Source organism: Urocampus carinirostris, chromosome 13 (assembly GCF_059441175.1).
Source record: "Urocampus carinirostris isolate Australia breed hairy pipefish chromosome 13, RoL_Ucar_1.0, whole genome shotgun sequence".
Taxonomy (NCBI): domain Eukaryota; kingdom Metazoa; phylum Chordata; class Actinopteri; order Syngnathiformes; family Syngnathidae; genus Urocampus; species Urocampus carinirostris.
Window position 1 is genome coordinate 22,279,435 of NC_142361.1, and position 23,170 is coordinate 22,302,604.

Consider the following 23,170-nt stretch of genomic DNA (forward strand, 5'->3'; position numbering starts at 1 on the left):
CACACCCTGAAATGGTTGCCAGCCAGTTGCAGGGCACACAGTGACAGACAACTCATTAGGGACAATTAGGACCGGTCAATTAACCTGACATGCATGTTTTTGGAATGTGGGAGGAAACCGGAGTCCCCGGAGGAAACCCACGCAAGCACAGGGAGAACATGCAAACTCCACACAGGAGGTTCAATCGCATGACCTCAGAACTGTGCTGCACACTCATTAACCACTGCTCCATTGTGCTGCTATTCTACTTATGAGAAATGTAAATGTTCTGCGTTTATACAACTATTTTCAAGTCAATGAAGACCTCCCGAAGCGCTTTACACTTACCCACTCACACACACTCACACACCGATAGCAGCGTCAGCCTTGCAGGGCAACGACCTGCTTATCGGGGGCATTGGGGATTCAGTGTCTTGCCCAAGGACTCTTTGATATATAAATCGGGGAAGCCAGGAATCGAACTTGGGGCCGTCTTGATCCCAAGACGACAACTTCATCTCCTGAGTTAGTTTCACTTGCGCTAGCTATTTGACAACGCTATATTAGCAAATAGCCACAAATGCTTCAATACTCAATGTCACACATGCTTTGGCTATGAAATATATCACTCCTACTTATGTGAACACATTAGTAGCTATAATAAATCAAACTATATATACAAATGCTAGTTTGGGCACATGGAACGTTTGGCCAGTTACAAACCGAGCCATGCGACTGGAGTAGAAGAGTGGTATGTATTTAGGGCACATTATTTTGCTTAAGTCTCATAAAAGGTCTTAATCCTGTTTTAAAAAGACATTAGCCCATCAGTTGATGCAACTTGAAGTAGGAAATCCCTAAAACTTCAGTTCCTTTGAAGTCAATTGAATTCAAACACAGCACTCACTATGTAAAACATCTTGAATTTTATTCCACCTCCTAAAAAAAACACAATAAGGTAATTACTTCAAGAGCCACAGCGACACCCGCGATACTGAATGGGGCAAAACCTGATGAACGAGGTCGCTGCCTGGACAATAAGTCAAATTGGCAAAAAGGGGAAAAAAATCTCGTATAAATTTCTCTTAATCATTTTCTCATGTACAGCAACATTCAATCTTCATTTTTTTCAACAGCAAGGCGCGTGTCCAATGGAGGTAAACTGCAATCTATTTTAGTTCTTCTCAATAATTAGAAGCCGTTCGGCAAAAGCAGAGTTGCCTTTCATGCAAATACGAACCCTTCATTTGATTTACTGGTATTTGAAAAACAACATGATTATTTTCTAAGCAATTTCAAACATGCTCTACAGTGTTTCAGCCCTACGCTAAAAGGGACAAATACATTGTGTGTGACATTTAAAGGACGACCAGACGGATTCTTGCTTGTGATTAAATCACTATGGTGGTGCACACTCACGGAGCCTGTTTTCATAATCTAGATTATGGGTGGCAAACGGGAGGCCCGCGGGCCAGATCAAGCCCGCTAAGGGATTGAATCCGGCCCGCGAGACAACGGTCAGAGAAGCGCAAAAGAAAAATCAGCTGCAGGTTGAAATGTCTACTTGATGTTGCCAAAGCAAGGTGCCTCTCACAAACGCTGTACATGTATTTCTCTCTCTCGTCCTCGCTTTTTCTCTCAATCTCTATCTCTCTCTCTGTTTCACTCTTTATTTGTTCTTCTTTGGCTCTTTTTCTCTGTCTTTTTTCGGTCTTTCTCTCTCTTGCTTTATCCTTCTCTCTTTGAATTTCTCTTTGGATTTCGTTTTTTCTCTCTTTCTTTCCTACTCTCACTATTTCTCTTTTTATCTCGTTTCTCTCTCTCTCGTTTTGTACTACCCTCTCTACTCCCCCGCCCCTCTTTATCTCATTTCATTCTCTTTTTTTTTTCTCTCTAATTTACTAGCCCGGCCCCTTGAGAAAATATTTATTTATATTTTATATCTATCGTGTGGCCCCCGAGTTAAAATGAGTTTAACACCCCTGATCTAGATCATAATGTCAAAGTCAAGGCCTGAGGGCTGGAAGTGGCCTGCGAAAAGGTTTTTTGCGGCCCAAGATGATCTTGATTTATTTTTGTATTATGCATCAGAAAATGTATTTCTTACTGTAATTAGTTCTCCTTGTAAACGTTTAAATCAATTTTTGCACTTTATTTTATTGTATTTAATTTAAATTATATTTAAAAAAAATATTTCAGTGGAGTGAAAGACAGATTTTTTTCCTTTTGAAGTCAATTCAGCCTACTTTGGCTAAAATAGAAACTATAGGTGCCTTGAATATCAGCTTCTTTCATTTAATCGTCATGTTATGAGGCTTTCTATACAGATGCTCCCCTATTTACGACCATTCGACTGACAAAAAACGGTAGATACAAACATTTTTTTCTGGACGTCGAAAAATATTCGAACATTGCTTTAAGTTAGATTTTGTACTGGGCACCTTTTTCCGAGTACAGGACATTACGGTAGTGCTTCTTTCCGCCGCTACCGGCGTATGTAGCGCTGTGAGAGGTCACCCAGCATCCACCTAAAAGAAGAAATCCGCTTCCTCTTCCTAGTTTGTGTGTAAACATGCTATACTGTATCTCCAGCGGGCTGAGAACTTTGACATTTTTATAGTTTAATATCTCGTGCATCTATTCAATTTGGTTGGCGTAAAGTGTAGAGGCGAGGCAATTCTTTTGAAATGAAAGTGGAATAAGAATATGTAAATCACTTGGCTGAAAACGAAAAACTGAAAATAAATAAATACATTCTTGGCTCACTGAATTGCTGCAAAATATAATACGGGAATATTTTCTACCACTAGGTGGCACTCAATAATACACACTGTCACTCTTAGAGTAGCCCTAGTGGATCATGAACTAATTTATGACTGATTGATATATTTATTTTCATATTAATTATTAATATTTTGTGTAGTTTTAGAACTTATTTGAGGAAAGTGGTATGATTTAATCAGAATTATTTTGGGGGAAAACACGATTTGGTCCAATGAAATGAAATGAAATGAAATGATCTGCATTTATATAGCGCTTTTCAAGTCAAGGACTTCCCAAAGCGCTTTACAATGTGCTCCACATTTCCCAATAGCGGCCTTGCAGCCATGTAAGGCGCTAACCTGCTTATTGGGGGTATCAGGGGTTCAGTGTCTTACCCAAGGACACTTCGACATGTAACACGGACGAGTCGGGATTCGAACTGGGATCCCTTGATCCCAAGACGAGCGCTCTACCTCCTGAGCTACCTCACCCAAACCCTTGTTCTGGCAGCCCCCAAGTAAAGACTGCACGCTCCCGGCCAGTTATTTTGACAACTCTGATCTATATCTGACTTGTTAACCTGACTGCCCATTTTGCGCATCTGGTTAGCTACTCTTCTTGCACTATCGGCACTATGGTAAAATACTATACGTAGCCAAAATACAATACAACATTATTTATATCTGTACATTCAAGGAAACTGTGGGGGTCAGATGCATCGACATTTCGTTCTGTATACACGTGTACTAGAATGACAATAAAGTAGATCTGAATCTGAATCTGAATCTGAATATTCTGTTTTATCATTGTCACAACAAAAACAAGCATACATTTTGAAGTAATCTTTTACGTGAATCGCAAAATGTTTCCATGAGAAATATTGTCATTGTGGCACAATCTATGCTGCGCTACGTATGTTTGCTGTCCTATATATATATACACATTGAGGCGTTGCAAAGAGTAACCCAAATATATAGAAAATGATTGACATCTTTATGTATAAGAAACACCTGACTCATGACCATCTGGTTGTTGTGCGTTCCTATGTAGCTCTGACCTGACGTTTGAAAAAAGTGAAAGAGAGCTCACACATAAGAGAATATTCAGTGTTTTAGCAATGAGCCCTGGAGACGGAGGGCCAGGGCAGGACTCACTGGAGGGAAGCCTTAACCCTACTGAGGGTCTCCTCAACCTTCCTTGTTTGACGCTCAGTGGACCGCTGGGTGTGGGTATCATTAGCAGCAGGCTGCAGAGGAAGGTCGGAACAACCGAGCAGGCCGATGCGGCGGCGAAGGTAAGACTGCAAGTCCGTGTCTGGGCTGTAGCTGAAAATGGTTTCCTGGAAGGTGTGGACCTGACTCACCACCTTTGCTATGTTCCTTTTAAGGGACAAAGACAGTAAAAAGGAAACAGGATGAGCAATGCAAAAACAGAGCATGAAAAAGGTTTGATCTAGAGAGTAGACCCCCGGGATACGGCACCCCTAGCTTAAGATTCCTATTACTTATTTTTGACGTTGATGTTCACTGCGCATTGTCTGATGATGCCCCTGCAACATCCATTGCAGCCTAGTCAACCTGAAAGGAGGATAAACTAATGTGCAATCCCTTCTCAGTGTTGTTTTTTCCCCTTACCCTAATGTAGCATTAAGATGAGGCGATTTTGTAATGGAGGTCTGTGAAGCCCTTTGAGACCTTCTGTGATTTAGGGCTATACAAATAAATGTGACTTGATATTATCACATTAAGTTTTTTCAGCCTCGTGTTACGGCATTGCCTCGCTAAACGACAAAAACAAATGATATCGCGTGTCCAAGTATGTCAAAATTCAAATTTTGAGGTGTTCTTGACTATCACTGCGCAAGTCACGTTTCTTATGACTCTTAAGATACCTGTCTGCTATTGGTTGAAGTCAAGAAGATGCTGACATCTTATACGATGAATTATCTCCCTCAATGCTCCCTTTTTTTCCCCTCCATTCTGTTTAGAATCTTGTGTAAAAATGCATTTGTTTAGCTACGGGTCCAAAGATTTGCAGCAACGCTAAAGGAAGAAACAAGAAGATTAAAACAATGAAATCAAAGCTCAAGATAATAAAGAAATAAGAAGGAAGCACACACATTGTTACAGTTGTGAAAGGGAACAGTGCGTATTATTAAGGACGCCGCAGCAGGGAAAAAAAACAATCTGGATTTGAATAATAAGCAAAAATACATGAACTACAATATAAACCTGCATTTTTTAAAAACAAATTTATTTTACATAACACTAGGCTCACTTAGAGGGAGCTGGCCTTTTTATCCAACATCTTGCTGCTACAGGTACTTGACAAATCAAAAAGCTTGCAAAAGGCTTGGCTAAAAAAAATGGTGCAGTCTGGTCAAATTAAGTTTCTTTAGTTTGTATTCATCCTTGTGCTTTTTAGTGCTCGTTTATGGTTGCACGCTCACTACGGATTTCAATGGGCCAAATAATATACACTGATCCTTTAATACATAAAGCCGTAACCAACTGACTATCGAGACAATTAACTAAGGCTAAGAAGGTGAATAGCAAGAAAGTCTTGACTTTCATATCAACTGTCTACACCAATCCCAGCATCCACCGACTACTCAAATGTACCAGCTCTAGTCATGTCACTCCTAGGGAAATACAATTTCATTTTCATTCACATTTATATTTATTTTAAGTGTTGTTCAAACATATAAACTTATATTTCATTTAAGAAGTACTCACTATATACTATTCTGTATGCAATGTTTAATAGGCATACACAATTTAAGTGTTTCTACCCGTGGTTTCGGGGGTTTGGGACCCAGTAACTAATTACTATTGGTTTATTTCTTCCACTAATTTTACCTTGCAATATTCAATTCAGAATGTATTAATGTCGAATCCCAATACTTTCTTTTTTTCCCTTTGACCCAATTCGGAAACGACATGAAGAAGCCCGATTCAGCCCAACCAGCTGCAGCTCTGCCAAAACTTGTGACCTGAGCATCTGGTTCTCCCCAGCGGCTGACAGGCATCTGGACCGCAACCTTTTTCTCCAATCTAACTCGCCTCCCGTGGGTGCCATCTGCTACAGCAGTGCCACCCCTTAATTCAACAGCTGCATTCTTGCTAGCCAACTGCCCCTTGCTGTGACTCAGCATCTGGTCAATCCGACTGGATTTGAGAAGAAGACCGAAAACAAAAAAAGAATTGGGCCTCTGCCTTGCTTTCCTACCTTGTATACATTAAACAAGTCGTTTTCAGTTGGAAGGGTTTTAGCTTGGACTACCATATATTCTGGATTACAGAGCACATCTGATTCCAAGCCACATGCTAAAATTTAAGAACAAAACTGATTTTTTTCCTTGTACAAGCTGCACCAGATTTTAAGGCGTGGGCTTAAGGAGGCATAGAAATGATTTAATTCCTGTCCATTTCTTACATTTTAAGCTCGGCGGACACCTGCCGCCAACCGCGTGGGGAATTTGGTGTCATTTAGCGCCATGCATCTGCACACATAGCGTCGTTTTCAGCTGCGTCGTTTTTCAGTTTGCTCTGGGTTGTTTACTGCGTGTTCTCGGCTCATGTGAACATTTATCAATAGCGATAACACTGACGGGCACATATTTACTATTGTGCTCATAAAAAACACAAATGAGGGTGTTCTGGCGTAAAATGTGAGTCTTTTATTTCTAGACGAAAGCTACTGGGCAACCATATTCTGCAACCATACTGTGGAGAATAGTGCCTGATTGCAATGTGTCTTTTCGGGTTGTTGCCACTGCTGGTTGCAACGGTAATGAACCAAATTGCATTCACTTGTTATTGTTCCCTGAGGATTAAAGGAAGATTCAGCGATGGGGCAAACAATGTTGATGAACGGAAAAAGAAGGGTAGCATTTTTTATATACAACTTCCACTGCTGTTCATTTCGGATGCATAAATGAAGGACTTGATATGTGTGAGAAAACTTGCTCCAAAATATTATTGTAAGTACGTTGTAAATATTTAATAAAGTACTGTCACACCTACCATTTTGTTCCTTTTATGTAGTATTTGAATAACATTGGCAAAAACATGGACTAATTTCTCTCAAAGGGCATCATGAATGTTTCCAGACACCTCCACGGTGTTTTCTATTTACAGCGCATTTGTTGGGGAAAAGAACAGCTCACTGTTTTCCTAAATGCCACCAGGAAAAAAAGCGATTAAGTTGCACCGCATTTAAAGATATAGAGTTCAAAATGTGGCAAAAAAAGTAGTGGCTTGTATACTTCTACACTATTTACGAATGGCAGCCACTCCAGCAGCTCCCGTGTTATTTTCGATTGTTCTCGATTGTTCTCAGCTCAGGGATGCTGCTGGAAATGTGAATTTCCCTTCGGGGATGAACAAAGTATCTATCTATCTATCTATCTATCTATCTATTTGTTCTATTTTTTAATGTAATAATGTATTTATTTAAAAAAGAATTTCATATTTATATCTAGTTTCATTTTTTACACGTTTTATGTATCTTTGCATTTGGTTTTTCCTATCATAAATTGCTGTCTTTAATTTGAAATCATAGTCATTTATGATATTTAATTTCTGAAAAGTTTTTCATTTTGAAATTTATAATTTTTTATTTTCTTTATATTATAAATTTTCATGATTTGTATATACTGTATGCCGTTTATCAATTCTATATAATAATTTTGAAAAATTTATTTTTTCCACATATAAGTTACCTACAATGTATTACATTTGAAAATGTTTTTTAATCATTAAAAAACACAGTTTTGTGAATTCAAAAACACACTTCATTTTAATTTTTTCCCTTAATTAAAAATAATTATTTATTATTAAAATTTACTTTTTATTTATTCATTAATTTGCTGGGTTTTTTTGGGTCAATGCCCAACACCATATGATTGAAATCTTGAACTTGAATTCTATATCCCTTAATGATAGTGGATGATTTAACAGTTGAAAAAACATCAATACCTAAGTTTGGTCCACTTGAAAGCTCCGCTCGTAATGGTGAAGGCTCCAATTTCCAGCTGTTGAACGTGCATGGCCAGGATATGTGCAGACGGCAGGGTGGGCCTTCTCCTATTGTGGTCTACCGCAATCAAGCACATGTCATCACTCTTCAGAAACACCTGAAAGCAACATTAATACACAAATGACCATCTTGTCTCGAGGAAAAAGAGAAAAAAATCCACTGTTGTGTAACAATTGCTGCAGGTGGAGTCCGACAATAGAATTAATCCTCAAATGATCATTTAAATGAGGAATATAACATTTTCATGATGGATTCTGCAGGACTATTTCGAGATGCTTGCAAATTGTGTACAACAAAAAAAAGATAAAAAAGAGAATACAAGTAAAGCACATTTCCCTGACCTAAAAGAACAATTCTAAAGATGTACAAATGACTGCTTTCAAAAAGAAATTTGCTCTTTGCGCCATCTTTGTGTTAAACATCCTGACAAGAGGTTATTTATCTATCAGGATCTTTTAGAGAAATGTTGTACAATAGAACCAACAACTGAGACCTGCTTTATTTGCAGTTTCACAAATATAGCCTGATGAGCTTTCAGTTCTCTGCAATTCTTTTCTATGCTGCGGAACGGTTCAATGTCAAACAATCTCTTCACGGCCCTGTGTAGCAAATAAAAATAAAATTATAAGATTGTCATTGAAAATGATTCTATTTTCTCTATAATAATAATAAGACTAACGATGACCGTGAATTAGAGGTAAGATCAGGCCCAAAAAATCCAGCCCGACCCAACCCAGCCGAGGGGTATTGAAGCCTGAACCAGCCAAAGCTCAAACAATTGATTTAAGGGATCCCGAACTAAACACGAATTTTCCTATTTTATTTGTGGGGACTTTTTTTTTTCCAAGCCCGCGGAGGCGTCGACTACCAAGCTGGACGGAATCCATCGCACTTACAGATCCTCCACTGAGAAAAATAACTAAGGCACTAAAGTACTGCGGATGGGGGATCCCTGTCCTATAATACACATGCACATGCACTCACACACACATGTACCTGCACAGCTCGTAGCTCTACCAGGATGTCAAGAAACTTGGAGGTCACATGTTTCCAAGCCTACGATGGAAAAAGGACGATTTTGGGAGATATTTATTATGTATTTTGGAGCTTTGAAGTACCCCATAAGCTGAGCACTGGCATGGAATTAAAATACCCGGGGACCACAGATGTTTAGATATAAACATTACAGAAATAATTATAAAGTCAGCCTTACTGGTAGTTGCCTGACAATCTCGTTGTCTAGACTTTCGAGGACCTGCATGGCTGTGGCAAAATTGCGGGTTTCATAGCAATGCTTTCCAATCAGCAGATACTTGGTAAGCAATACAACTTGTTCCTGGATGAAAGGAGAGCACCGGGAGAGAAAAAACAAAAACAAACGATTATGTCAGACTAGTTTGGGAAGTGAAGGTGAGAACAGAATTCAATGCAAAGGTGACTTCAAAAGCTGAGTTGATCGACACTCTTCACACGTTGCAAGATAGCTTTGAATGCGACTACAACCTTTACCTGTCATTTTAATCCACAAATAATTATCACCATACAATAGAATGCATTAACTGACAGGAACTCATTTAAAACTGCACCACACTCCCCCATTTGACCAACTAGCTAATTCTTTACAAGGGCCTAGTTTTGGCATTGACAGACGGGACTCGTCCCCACCATTATCAGGCAATTATTGATTTGTCCCAACAACCATTATGCAATCACTTAAAAAAGCACTATGTCCCCACAAATATCAAGCAATCATGTTTTGATCCCCATAAATCATATGTGAGCTCTACTACTTGCACTACTCTCTGGTCTCCCGAAGTCCAAAATCAGGAGCCTTTAGCTGGTACAAAATGCTGCAGCGAGGCTTTTAACTAAGACAAGAAAGTTTGATCACATTACCCCGATTTTAGCTAATCTGCATTGGCTCCCTGTTAGTTTAGGATGTGATTTTAAGGTTCTGTTGGTATTATAGAAAATCATGCATGGACTTGCTCCCTCATTTTTTTCAGATTTAATTTCCCCCGGTGTTCTGGTCTGGAGCCTTAGCTCTGAAAATGCTGATCTGCTAGTGATCTCAAGAGCCAAGTATAGATCCGCAGGTTCGAGAGAGTTCTCCATTCGGGCCCCGGTGTTGTGGAATGCTCTTCCCACTGAGATTCGATTTGCAACCTTAGTGGAACTGTTTAAATCTAGGCTTAAAATACACTTCTATTCAATAGCATATGAATAACCTATAATTTATGTTGAAAATATATGTGTTTTATTTATTATTGCAACATCCATTGCAGCCTGGTCATCCTGGAAGGTGGATAACCTCATGTGCGGTTCCTTCTCAAGGTTTCTTCATTTTCCTCATGTTGAGGTTTCAAGTTTTTCCTTGCCCTCATGTAAGTTTCAGATCAAGGGATGGTGTAATAATAGTCTGTAGTTGGCAATAATCTGTGGTCTATGCAGCCCTTTGACACTCCTTGAAAATTAAGGGCTATAAAATTAAACATGACTTGACATGTTTTTGAGTTTTTCCTTGCCCTCATGTAGGTTTTAGATCAGGGGATGGTGTAATAATTGTCTGTGGTTTGCAATAATCTGTGGTCTGTGCAGCCCTTTGAGACTCTTTGTGATTAAGGGCTATACAAATAAACATGACTTGAATCATCATTTGTTCATTAAAAATGTAAACATAATGGTGCAAATTACAGTAACTGAAAAACTGGATTGGATGGTATCATCTCAAGCCTCACCTTGCCTGTTTCACATCTGACTATTTCACTGGTGATCCACTTTATCACGCTGTCAGAGTAAGCAACCAGTTGTTGGAGGGAGGATGCTGCTGGCGTCTTCTTGTGTGGCATGCTGCTGCCCTCTGATGGTGGAATATGATGGGACCCCAAACTAGAGGTGCTGATGGACAAGGACGATAAGAAAAATATACTGATCTGTTAAATTCGAAATGTTAAAATATTTTTTTTAATTTTCAGTGTTTACGTTTCACTAATAGATGGTGCTAAAAACTGACAGGTTATCTGGTTCCCATGAAGCGGAATGGGTCTTACAATTCAATTACAATATTCAATTATGATCATTGTTTTGCATTAATGATTTCTTTAGGTTTTGTTTTCATTATTCACGACAGAGTTTCAATTTAACCTCTACCGACCAGCCCGCAACTACTACGATTAGTTAGAATTGGATCAACCCCCCCTTTTTTTTTTTTTTTTTTTTTAAATTCTTCTGCAGGATTACTTGAAAAATGCATTCTGATACAGTTACTAATAATAACCTGTTGAAAAATCAAATCAGGAACATACGTCAATACCAAAAATGCTTATAAAAGACAAAATGAACTAAATTCAAATACAATTACAAAAGTTTGTTTAAGATAAATGATCAATGTAACATTGAAAAGCAAATAGAGGAAACCAAGATCAGGTAGTTGCTTGTAGTCCAACAAAAAAGTGCTCAGATTTTAAAATAAAGTATTCACTTTCTAAATTTACAACACACTCTGGGACTTCTTGTCATCTCTATCTCCCTCTCTTGTGTCAGTGATTGAAATCATGATAGACACAATTCATCTAAAAGTGCATTATGGATACAAAAATGTAAGACACATGTGAATGAGTGTATGAAGTGAATAAATGGATGGATGCTTGGACAGATGCTATGGTAGAGGGACACATGCTCAGAGGCATTAAATTGCATTTTTCATTTCATTTCATATTATTTCATTTGTTCATAATTGTTTGTGGATGTTGTCTCATTAGTTTTTGGTCATATAGACACTTTTTGTAGTCAGGCACCCTGCATGCCTATGTTTAGACTAACTAAGATAAGCTCTGGCATTTTACTGTCAGCCCTTTTTTGTCTGTTTTAAATTGCATTATTACGTAGTTGTTATTGTAACCTTGTATTGGGATAAAAGAAGGAAAAAAATGTGAATCAATTATTCCAGTGTTTCCATTTGTTACATGAAATATCTGCGCACGGCACACCACATAAACAGGTTGTAATTTTTAAGAAACAGATCTAATAGTATTGGTCTCAGTCTGAAAGCAGAAACAAGACTGATTCAAATGTGTATATTGGTGCACCTGTTAAAAAAACATAAGTGGCCCATGTATCCTTCAATTGCGCAGTATGAAACCTCTAGTCGAGAGTAAAAAAGGTTGAAAATAATGCAGAGCTTGGAATTGCTTTTCACCAGCAACAAAATAATATGATAAAAAGCTGGAAACGTTACTTGTTTATTCTTAAGGGGTTGTCTCTGATGCCATTTATTCTGGAATTGAGGAAATGAACCGGGTGACATCTGTGGAAAATGTCCTGCATTGGAAAAGATGGCATATGTAAACTATCAATCAAACATCCATAGAGAAATACTTCCCTCTAGCGCTAGACGAAAATCATTACAGAACGCCACATTTCCTATTTATATTAAATAAGATGAAAAAAAATATGTCTTCCATACGCCACTGCCAAACCAGTAAGTGGTAAAATAAATGGTGAAAACGTGTCTTTTCCATACCTGCTGGAGAAGAGTAAGTTGCTGAGCAATATGCTGTGCACTGTAATGTGTCTGGCTGAAGGGGAGATTCTCATGACAGGTGCAAGGTGCATGTTCCAGGGTGATGTAGCAAGGCACTGGTAATGCTGAAGCAACGGAGAAATCCCTCTCTTTTTCTGTGGATGCTGAAGGTTGCAGCACTATCGATTCTTTCCCCTTAAGATCACATGCATGTAAATCAGAGTGGAAAGGGGAGCTTTAATGATTAAAATAAGAAAAAGATGAACATATTTCCCTTGATAAGGAATGAAAATAGGACGTTTTAGCTATTTATTACCTTTGTTGCATGATCCTCAGGAGAGGATGGAATGCAAAACGACCGTGCAACACATTCAGTTGGGCTTTTTTTGCTCCACATCGACCATGAAGGACATTGGAGGGCAGCTAGAAGGACCTCTCCTCGACTAGAAACAGGAATAACCTGGGTCAAAACAAGAAGCTAGATGAGAGGAAGTGCATTGTCCTTAGGAAATTATATTCATTTTGATCTAGAGCAGTGGCGGGCAAAATAATAGTAGTGGGCCGCATGGGGTAAAATATTTTGCAAATGGGACTGAGCAGGAGGGGATAAAAATCTGATGGATGCATTTAATTTTATGGATATGCTTATGCAGAGTCTTGAATCCTATACCTCAGCAATACATGAGGTAAAAGCATAACGTAAGCTGATCCCATTTTTCTCGTTTGCCTTTACATGCACGAGTTATATTTAATTGTACAGTGTTTAAAAAGTGCTCATTTTATGTAATTGGTTTGGAAAAATCCATCCATTATCTGTACCGCTTATCTTCAGTAGGGTTGCGGGGGTGCTAGAGCCCATCCCAGTTATCTTCGGGCAGTGGGCAGGGGACACTCTGAACTGGTGCTGGAGCCCATCCCAGGTATCTTCAGGCAGTGGCAGGGGACACCCTGACTGGTTGCCAGCCAGTTGCAGGGCACACAGAGACAGACAACTCACTCGTTCATTCACACCTAGGGACAAATTGGGCCGGCCAAATAACCTGACATGCATGTTTTTGGAATGTGGGAGGAAACCGAAGTGCCCGGAGGAGACCCACGCAAGCACGGGGAGAACATGCAAACTCCACACAGGAAGGTTCGATATCATGACCTCAGAACTGTGCTGCACATGCGCTAAACACTGCGCTGCCGTGCTTAATGGTTTGGAAAAATCGCAACGTATACATGTATTAATTCATAGTTAAAAATTGTAATTAAAAGTTATTGAAGTAATATAATATCTCCCTTTTTAAGCACTAAATTTGATACATTGCATTTAAAAAACGAAAATGCAAGAGGTCTAGTTCAAAATTGTTTTCTTTATTTGCATGACATTTAATAAACATTTCAATAAATAATTTAATTCATTAATGTATTGATAGATGACAAAAACATGCTTAAATGAAACCATCTATTTAAATGTAGGCCTTGAGCGATTGAAAAATATAGTTTTTATGGGGACACAAGAAGGGAAACTGAGATTAAGAAAGGCACAAAAAAGAACACATATTATATTAGTAGTGTATATATAACATATCCATTTTAGCTTTATATATTTACCATTTTCATTTGGTTGGGCAAGAAATAAACATCTAACAGGCTAAATGTGGCCCCTGGGCTATAGTTTTCCCACCCCTGATATAGAGGCATGTTTTATGACTGTGTCATTACCTCACTACAAAGAAAGTTTTCCAAAACCTCAACAAGGTTGGACTTTGGTGTGAAGTCAACAACTTTGCAATCCAGAATCCACATGTTCAAGAAATCCAAACTCCGATGGATGATGTTAGCACTGTTTTCAGGTCTGTCTGCACCTTGTCTGACATCAAAACCAAAACAGTATGTTCATATGAATGAGTTGATGTAAATAAGCATTTGAAACTGAGCCTTTCATTCTGCATTACCTCACTGCACCGAGGAACGTCTCCATAATGAACCTAAGTAACTGCTCAGGAGTGCAGAAAAAGCGATATGTATACAGAAACTGCTGGATGTAGCCCTCTGAAGCAGAATTTCTGTGTAAAGAAAAAATGTGGCATGATACTAACTGTTTAATCAAGCCGTAATAATACTCTCTATTTCAGGCACAATAGACTCTCTCTCTCTTGCAAACACAGAGCCAGGTTTGATGCATAAATGTGCCAATTACCCTGAAAATGCTGTCGATACTATATAATAAAATGTTGTTGTTAAGATTATAATTTAAACTGTTGAATTCTTCCCAAAAATTTCATGTTTCTAAATAACTACCTGCTGAGAGAGAGGAACAGAAAGAAATACATGCATGTGTGCGGTCAGAAGTGTCCATTTCCTTTTTTTTGAGGCCTCACTGATGCTTACAATTAGATCATTGTGCAAAGGCGGAAAATTGATTTGATCTAAGTGAAAGGAATTCTATGTCTGAAGGACTAGACACTTGCTTTAATTCGTTTACACAGTGCCTTGAACTTTTAAAGCCATAAGTATAACATACTTCTACTCATGTCATGGTGGCTAAAGTGCAGTTGAACCAGATAAAATTGGCACATGTTCAGTTTTTTTCTAAACTAAGCCATGGTGTGTACCATGAAATTCAGACTATAAGCCAGGACTTTTTCCCCAAGCTTTCAACCCTGTGCCTTATGCAATGATGCGGCTAATTTATGTACTTTTTTTCTAACGGCCGCCAGGGGCGCCCGAGCAAGTCAAGTCAAGTCATGCGTTTTTGTATAGCCCTTAATCACAAAAAGTCTCAAAGGGCTGAAGAGACCACAGATTATTGCAAACCACAGACTATTATTAGACCACCCTCGATCTAAAACCTTCATGAGGGCAAGGAAAAACTCAAAAACCTCAACATGAGGACAATGAAATGAAATGAAATGATCTGCATTTATATAGCGCTTTTCAAGTCAATGACTTCCCAAAGCGCTTTACATTGTGCTTCACATTTCCCAATAGCAGCCGTGATCTGTGCAGCCATGTAAGGCGCTAACCTGCTTATTGGGGGTATTGGGGGTTCAGTGTCTTACCCAAGGACACTTCGGCATGTAACACGGACAAGCCGGGATTCGAACTGGGATCCCTTAATCCTAAAACGATCGCTCTACCTCCTGAGCTACTGCCGCCAATGAAGAAACCTTGAGAAGGGACCGTACATGAGGATGACCAGGCTGCAATGGATGTTGCAATAACAAATAATACACAGCTATTGTCAACATAAGATGGGTTATTCGTATTCTATAGAATAGAAAAGTGATGTAAGCCTAGATTTAAACAGTTCCACTGAGGTTACAGATCAAATATCAGGGGGAAGAGCATTCCACAGAACTGGGGACCGAATGGAGAACGCTCTCGAGCCTGCGGATCTCTTCTTGGCTCTTGGGAGCAGACAGGTAAGAGTGAGATAGGTGGAATATACGTGTAGAAGAAGATGCAAGTTAAATGTGACTGTGTGCTTTGTGCATGAATAAAATTAGCATGAACAGACCCTCATCATGGAAAAGGTGTCAATTGAAAGGGGAGGGTTAATATGTGACATTTTGTGATTAAGGGCCAGACAAAAAAATTTGACTTGACTTGACTATTATTGGGAATCATGTTACGCTAGTCTGTTCATTTGTAAACGCAAAACTAACAGATTACAAGGAGCAATGTCCATGAAAGCACAAATGTTTAAGGCGGATTCCTATTTATCTGTCGGCGTTAGCGTGGATTTCGGAGTAAATATTTTAGATAGATAGATAGATACTTTATTCATCCCCGCAGGGAAATTCACACGGCTGCATTCAAAAGCAGGCACATGGTAAACACAAAATGAGTTGCCAAATTGCATTTTCTTGGTCTGTCAAAACAGGAGCAAAAAGGTAATCCACTTCAACACAGAATAAAGTTTTGTCAAATGGCGACTGAAAGCTAAGTCTCAATTGAGTGAAAGATAATAATCATTCTAGAATTAGTGGTACGTCCTTGTTGCTCTTATGGCCTTCTCTTTTGATCTAAAATAGTGTTTCTCTGGTGGATTGCGATCCAAAAGTGGATCGTGGACCTGTTTTCAGTGGGTCGTGGGCCTTTGCCTTTGGAAAATGATGATAATAAAAGAAAAAAATATTTCTTAACAGTAAATGGCGATACTGTCCTGCAAATGTAAGTTGACATCTGCCATTTCACGCCACAGAAAGAGATTGGTAAAGATTGTTTACACATGTTGAGCATGTCCAAGTGCAGATACAGCGGAGAATATAGGAGCTATCAATTATATTGTATTAAAGACACAGCTCCTGAAGAGAAGTGTTTTAGATTTTAGAGGGACAGAGTTTAAATTTAACCACTATACACTATTCTATTTTATTCTATATAGCTGTATTGTGTAGTGCAACCAAAAAACGAGTGCTAAAAAGCACAAGTAGGAATATAAACTACATAGACTCAACGTGACCAAACAGTTTATGTACTCATTTTTGTCAAGCCTTTTTTTGTGGTATCAGTAGCAGTAAGACGGTCGACAATTAAAATAAGGATCATTTTATATCAAATAAATGCAAATTTCTCAGCCTACAAGTATTAAAAATGTATGTTTATGGATTCAAACAGGAATGTATTGCTTTTTAACTCATATTCGAGGAAAAAGGGTTTGTTTAGACCATCTAATATACGATTACCAGGAAATCCTTTAAGTTGAATTCCACTTTACAAAATAGTTCTTTAATACTCTGCCTGTCAATAGCTAGCTATTCTTAGAATATGCCATTAATTTAAACCTTGGCTACCAAATGCTTGCAAGCTCTATGATTTAGACCGGTTTTCTTAGAATTTGTCCTTAGGGAGCATACAAAGTAAACTACTGCTACGGATGGAAAAACAAAACAAAACACAGAGACTGATTGTTGGAGAGAAGAAAGTAACTTCCCCAGAACTGTTGAGGTGCTGTTGAACAAGTCACTTAACCATCAAAATAAACACACGGCCATAACAACTAAACTTTCGTTTGATTCTGATAGGAATCCGAACTCTTTTTGTGGTATAGTAGAAAGTATTCCGATTTAATAATACCTTGCATAGAGGTACGCCATGAGACCAGGGGGAGTTCCTGATTGCAGAGTTCTTTTCCCTTTGCAAGTCGCAAAGCTCAAGAAAGAAGACTCTTCAAACATTCGGGCGGCCGAAGCGTTCAGCCCACAAGCATTTAACGAAGGAAGATCTGCCACGTCCAAACCCCACTGATCCATACTCTGCGTCTGAGTGTAATTTATATTTCACTTGTATGCTCACAAATACAATGACTAATGGGGTAAAATAACTTTCATAAAACCTCCAGGTATTTCTTGACATTATCCAAGAAGGTCACTTTGGATCTCAGTTCATCAAGCTCGGCCTTGAGTTTGGACAGTATACTTTTGTTCTCAGAACCTGTAGGACAGAATAATCATTTTTATTTAACACAAATGTCACCAAAATACCTAATTGACTGGCAACACACCTTTTTTTCTTTCTTTTTGTATAAGTTTCAAGTAGAAAGTTTTCATTTTCTTAAGATTTCTCGTTTCAATGGTGAGTTGTTGCTGGAGCTCCTTTAAAACACAAAAGTCACCCACATCTTCCAATTCACTAATGAATGGATACACGTCCGGGCATCTCCGATAACTTTGTCAGCTGTCATTGCTGTACCGACAATTTGCAACAGATTATTTTAAGTAAACTGAGAAATTGCATCCGTTGTAGGATTGCGGCGATTTGCTTGCTGTTATTTTGAGCCTTCTGACAGAAAAGTAGGTCACCAAAGTGTGTAAATAAATACTAAGAAAATTCATTAGTATTCATTTGCAAATGATAATAACTTACAAAGACAGGGGGTAAGTTCCAGTGTTTTAATATTCTGAGGGCAGTTTGGAAAAAAATAAAATGCAAATTATCTTCATCTGCTCACATCTTATTTACCCCAAAGCTTGACTGTGCTCCACTTCTGGCAAATAAAATGAAGTGCAATTCCATTTTAGTGTAGAGCATGTTAGTTTCATAATCATTTAAAATCATCATCATGATTTCCACTTAAAGCTCAAATTTCTACCCACCTGCGTTTTCTCTTCCAGGCATGACGATCCACTATATTGGCCAAGTCCGGAGGCGTACTGGATCACCTCAGAGCTAAAACAGTCCTCTCCAAAAAAAGCCAAGTCCCATGCCGGCATAAAGTATGGGTCTGCTACATCAGCTCTGTATCCCGATGAGATAGACAAATCTGAAAGCAGAGAATCGCAGTCCTCTTTCTCCTCAGGGCAACCGGGACTTGTCGGCTCATCACAAATAACGGGCAAGCTCTCTTTTTCTTCAGAATGGCAATAAACTTGAGAATGGCTTCCATTGCTATCCCCAGCAAAGTGGTCTCTTCCTTCAGTGAGCCCTGCGTCCGAGCCTTCGTCCATGTCTGCTAGCATCAAAGAGGAGTGAGGAGAAGGGTCAGAGACAAGAAACAAAGAGCTGACTGAATCACATGGGCGGTGAAAAAAAGACAGAAGAAAAAAAGAAGAATGGGTAAAACATTGCAAAATGTATTCGTTCTGGACTGCAGATTAGTACTAAATGCACAATAAAACGGTTTATGAAAACCGATAAAAGTGATTAGAGCAGAACTTTCAGCCTTTTTAAAATGTTATGTCATTTTTGAATCAACCCTGTTAGACATTTTTTTAGACAAAAGATCCCATTCAAGACATAAACTGTGGGTAGACTTGAAAATCGGAGAACTATGCCTAATTCCAACAATCCTCAATAGTATAAACATACACTTTAAAAACCAAAAGACCTCAGGCATTTTTAGGGTTAATACAATGACGCAATTTGTTTAGTTTTGATTTCTTATGGCCACAGTAAAGTGTGATGACTAATACCATGTTTCAGGCCAATACACTTACTATAAGGTATTGCTATAGGATATACAGGCAGATATTATTATGGCCTTACACAATTCAAACTACAAATGACAAGAAATGAAAATGGAAAAAGACCTTTAGCTAAATCCAATTTTACACAAAATGCCTTAATTAACATTGGACTCATGTCCCCTTTCTCACATGGTCAGTGTGTGCCTTGCCATAACTGTAAATATCCTATAATTCTGTTTGTATTATTATTTAATGATTTTTTATTTTATTTTAACCCTTGTGTGTGTTTGTGTATTTTGTGTTCCGATTTGTTGGGTGGGGGAAATGAGAGGATTTTCTTGTCTCATTGTACACTAAATGTATTTATCCAGCACTTAGAGTGGCAATTCATTGGCTGAAGAGTGCTTTACAAATACATTTTGATTTGATTTAATTAAAGGTATTTGTATATTGTGTTTAAAAAGAAACATCCAGCAGTATCAGCAGTTTAGGTTTTGCTAAAGAGTCCACAGTTTGTACTGGTCTAGATAAAATAGACATATTTACAGTGGTACCTCTACTTACGATTGTCTCTACATACGAAGGTTTCTGGTTTAGAATTACTTGAACAGAAAAATATTGCCCCTAGTTACGAAGATTGCCTTTAGTTACAAAGTCAAAAATACAGTACGGTACGCACCAGAATTTCCTGAACGTAAACAACTGGCTATCACTTCAAATCTGCCTGGCAACCAGTGCAATCAATCAATCATCCCAAATTAAAGACATTTTAGCAAAATTCAATGACGTCTCGGAGTTTGTGGAAAGAATACACCTGAAAAATATTTGACAAGTTGGGCTATTGTTACGTCTGCCTCGCGCATATCCGTCGGATTGTCAAAAGTCAGCAAAAGCAGATGTCATTGGGTCAGTTTATATATGTACACATATACAAAAAAATATTCACATGTATTAACATATACATACACAAACACACACTTATGGGCACAAATGTTGGACATCTCTATTCAAAAGAACAAAATCAATTCCGTGGTTTAACTTGGTCTAAATGATTACATTGTTAAATTGTTTACAATTTATATAATGATAATTTGGATGTAAATTAATAAATTGTCATACATGTTAGACCACAGCATAATAATCAACATTTCAGTTTCTAAAACTCAATGACAGTGTGAAATTATGTGTGAAAAGGAAGTGCTATAAAATAACAAGTTGTGAAGGATCTTCTCTTCAAAATGAGGCTTGAATCCAATGCTCTAAACTCATGTATTTTTGTGTCTCTGCGCAAGGTACTTCATACCGTTTGCTTTCAGTACTACTCACACAGTGAGTGTATGTTTGGTGGTGGTCACAGAATGTTTAGGTGCACATACTGTTCTGTATGTGACCCATCGTCTTCACAGTGAGAATGTGCATAAATAACTGAAGCAATTTGAACGTCCAGAAAACGGATACTTTGTAAATTCCTATATACGCATGTCAAGTCAGGTAAAGTCATATTTATTTGTGTAGCCCTTAATCACATTAAGTCTCAAAGGGCTGAAAAGACTACATACTTCTATTACACCATTCCCTGATCTGAAACCTACATGAGGACAAGGAAAAACTCTAAAATCCCAACATAAGGAAAAAAACAACTTGTGAAAGAGCCACACAAACACACGAGATAGTAGCGCAGTGCCGCTGGGGAGCACACACGAGGAAAAAGCCAACGTTGGCGGAGGGCACGCCGCGGCCGTCGGCAACTGAAGTCCTGTAGCAATACATGTTTGTGCCTTCTAAAGGTGATTCATATCAATGACCAAGCTACCTGACAAAAGCAGTGATCTCTTTCACCGTAAAGATGGGATATTACACCAAAGCAGCTAATTAAAGATTCTTATAGAAGATTGTCACACAAAAGAGCATGGAAACAAGTGAACTGAAAGATCTTGACCGTCGGTTAAATCCTCTTTTGTTTTTGCTAAATTAAAAAAGAAACATGATAACAATGGCTTCCCTTCATTCGTGTTTCCATTCACACACCTAAGTCCTTCCTCCTCAAGGGATTTACACATCATTACAAGTGGAGATCATTAACAGTGGAGAGTAGGTACAACATACCTCATTAATGTGAATTTACAATGCTCAACCTTCAAACAAAACCTTGTTTCCATGGGTAACATTAGATGCAAACGCTGGTTTCATTATGCGTATGTCACGCACAATTAACTGATGTATGTGCAATGCATACAGTATAAACACAAATCCAGTGAAGATGCACTTTTTGCATAAAATGCTAATATCATTGACCATCATCGTTTCCATGATAGCAGAAAATTTGAATTTAGTGTACTCTGGGTAAACAAATCATCAATTACAGCAATGATCTTTAATGGAGAATTTATTCTCCATTTGTCAGAATAAGTCATGAAATAAAAGATAACACCTGCAAACAAAAATGAATTATAAATGACAGTCTTAAAGATAAATAATAGAATATATCAAACTTCTTACTTGTGTCAGCTCTCTTCCCCTTCTTTGGTCAGTATAATGGGGGTGCATAATGTGATTGTGAAACTGAAGGTTCCTTGGTGCTGTGGCCCACTGTTGTTTGACCAGAATTTTAAAAAAAAAAAGTTAATTGGATGAAAGAGAAAATGATGATATAAAATGATATGCTTACTTTTCAAGTCTAAGAGATAGACTGGCTATAGCTGGGTATCAAATACAATTATTAAGATTCCTTTCATTTGTATTTTTAAAATTTGACATTTTTAAAATGGACATTTTTTTAAATAGAGGAAGCAAAATAATGGTCGAAGGTGGTGCTAATAAATAAAGTTTTGGTGTGTTATTACAAGATGAATTTACAGATTTCTTCATTGTTCCTGCACCATAGCATGGTTCGACTTTGGCATCCTCAGTGCATCACAGATTTGTTTCTAGTCACTTTGAGACACTCAGTACACACAAACCAATCAGAGAGCTGCTTTACATTTCCTGGCTGGAGCAATCTGAATTAATGGTTCGTTTACATGTGTAGTGAAAAAAAACCCTCCATATACATGCCGTTTGTAACAATTTGATTAAAGGCAAGCACAAGCAATGTCATTACACAAATAGATGTTGTTTCCATATTTAACTTTCATGATTTCATTAATGTCACTCACTAAAGTCAGCAAAGTATCTTGCTTGTTTGCACTTGCTCCATAAGTGTGTCCCGTCTGTTCAAAAGGTGTGCTGTATGTGGCTTGCAAATGCTGAGACTTACAGTACATATGAATGAATACAACTGTTACATCCACTATACTTGACTGTAGTTTTTTTCACCATGGGGGCAGAGGTTTTACACAACCTTTACACATTAGGCTTTTTTATCGAGTAAGCTGGAATGTGTAGGTATAATGTGTCTTTGTACAGCAAGTCAAGATTGCTTCGCCCCATCAAATAAACTATATGAGAGACTCTATACCTGTGCACTAACACAAGTAAACGGAATAATTGTGCTACGCAATATAGATAATTCCTACTTTGTGGAAATTCTCTTAATACACCACCCGAATTATAGAACAGATAACGGTGAAAACCGAGGGAATGCTGCATTTAATTTGGTCATTCAAGCAGGCTAAACACAAGCTATAAAAAGTTAATCAAAAAGTTATGATACATTTATTTCACAACTGATGAGTTAATATCAAATATACTTTAAACTGTTAAAAACTACAAGAACCAGAAACAACTTCCTATTTGCTAGCTATGAATTGCTCACTGATGCATTTTAATTAAGGAAACATAATTTTTTTTTTATCTGCTGACAACAATGAAGCACATATTACGACAAATTCACGCATACGAGTTGAATACTTGACTCAAGCCCAAAAACAGTGTGTTAATAATTCTAGGTCCACACCATTGAACACTTTGAGAGGGAAAACAAACTTCCTTACCACTGATATCAGGTGTATCTTTACTCCATCTCAAA

At 38.1% G+C, this 23,170-nt stretch overlaps 1 protein-coding gene across 3 annotated transcripts; it reads right to left on the minus strand.

Annotated features, from left to right (window-relative positions):
* Window positions 1-3,538: 3,538 nt before the first annotated feature.
* On the minus strand, window positions 3,539-23,170 carry kndc1 (kinase non-catalytic C-lobe domain containing 1). 3 transcript variants are annotated; one of them, XM_088351178.1, is made up of 16 exons: window positions 23,136-23,170; window positions 21,703-21,792; window positions 18,394-18,746; window positions 17,802-17,892; window positions 17,634-17,731; window positions 17,375-17,559; window positions 14,248-14,358; window positions 14,015-14,162; window positions 12,621-12,764; window positions 12,305-12,499; window positions 12,020-12,102; window positions 10,521-10,680; window positions 8,996-9,118; window positions 8,779-8,838; window positions 7,722-7,879; window positions 3,539-4,121 (listed from the first exon to the last, which is right to left on the minus strand). In XM_088351178.1, the coding sequence occupies exons 3-16, from the start codon at window positions 18,742-18,744 to the stop codon at window positions 3,893-3,895; spliced, it is 2,136 nt and encodes a 711-aa protein (XP_088207304.1). In that variant the 5' UTR covers window positions 18,745-18,746; window positions 21,703-21,792; window positions 23,136-23,170; the 3' UTR covers window positions 3,539-3,892. The 3 variants fall into 3 exon arrangements, with proteins under 3 accessions (XP_088207304.1, XP_088207306.1, XP_088207305.1); XM_088351180.1 differs by lacking the exon at window positions 8,779-8,838; XM_088351179.1 differs by lacking the exon at window positions 23,136-23,170 and having other exon boundaries at window positions 18,394-18,749; window positions 21,703-21,741.

What these genes read in the sequence shown, in the direction of transcription:
- kndc1 (XM_088351178.1), bottom strand. Translation starts at nt 18,744, where the DNA reads ATGGACGAAGGCTCGGACGCAGGGCTCACTGAAGGAAGAGACCACTTT. An exon ending in ACGTTCCTCGGTGCAGTGAG is followed by an intron (nt 14,163 to 14,247) that starts GTAATGCAGAAT and finishes TTTTGATGTCAG; the next exon opens with ACAAGGTGCAGACAGACCTG. An exon ending in CTGAGGATCATGCAACAAAG is followed by an intron (nt 12,500 to 12,620) that starts GTAATAAATAGC and finishes TGTGATCTTAAG; the next exon opens with GGGAAAGAATCGATAGTGCT.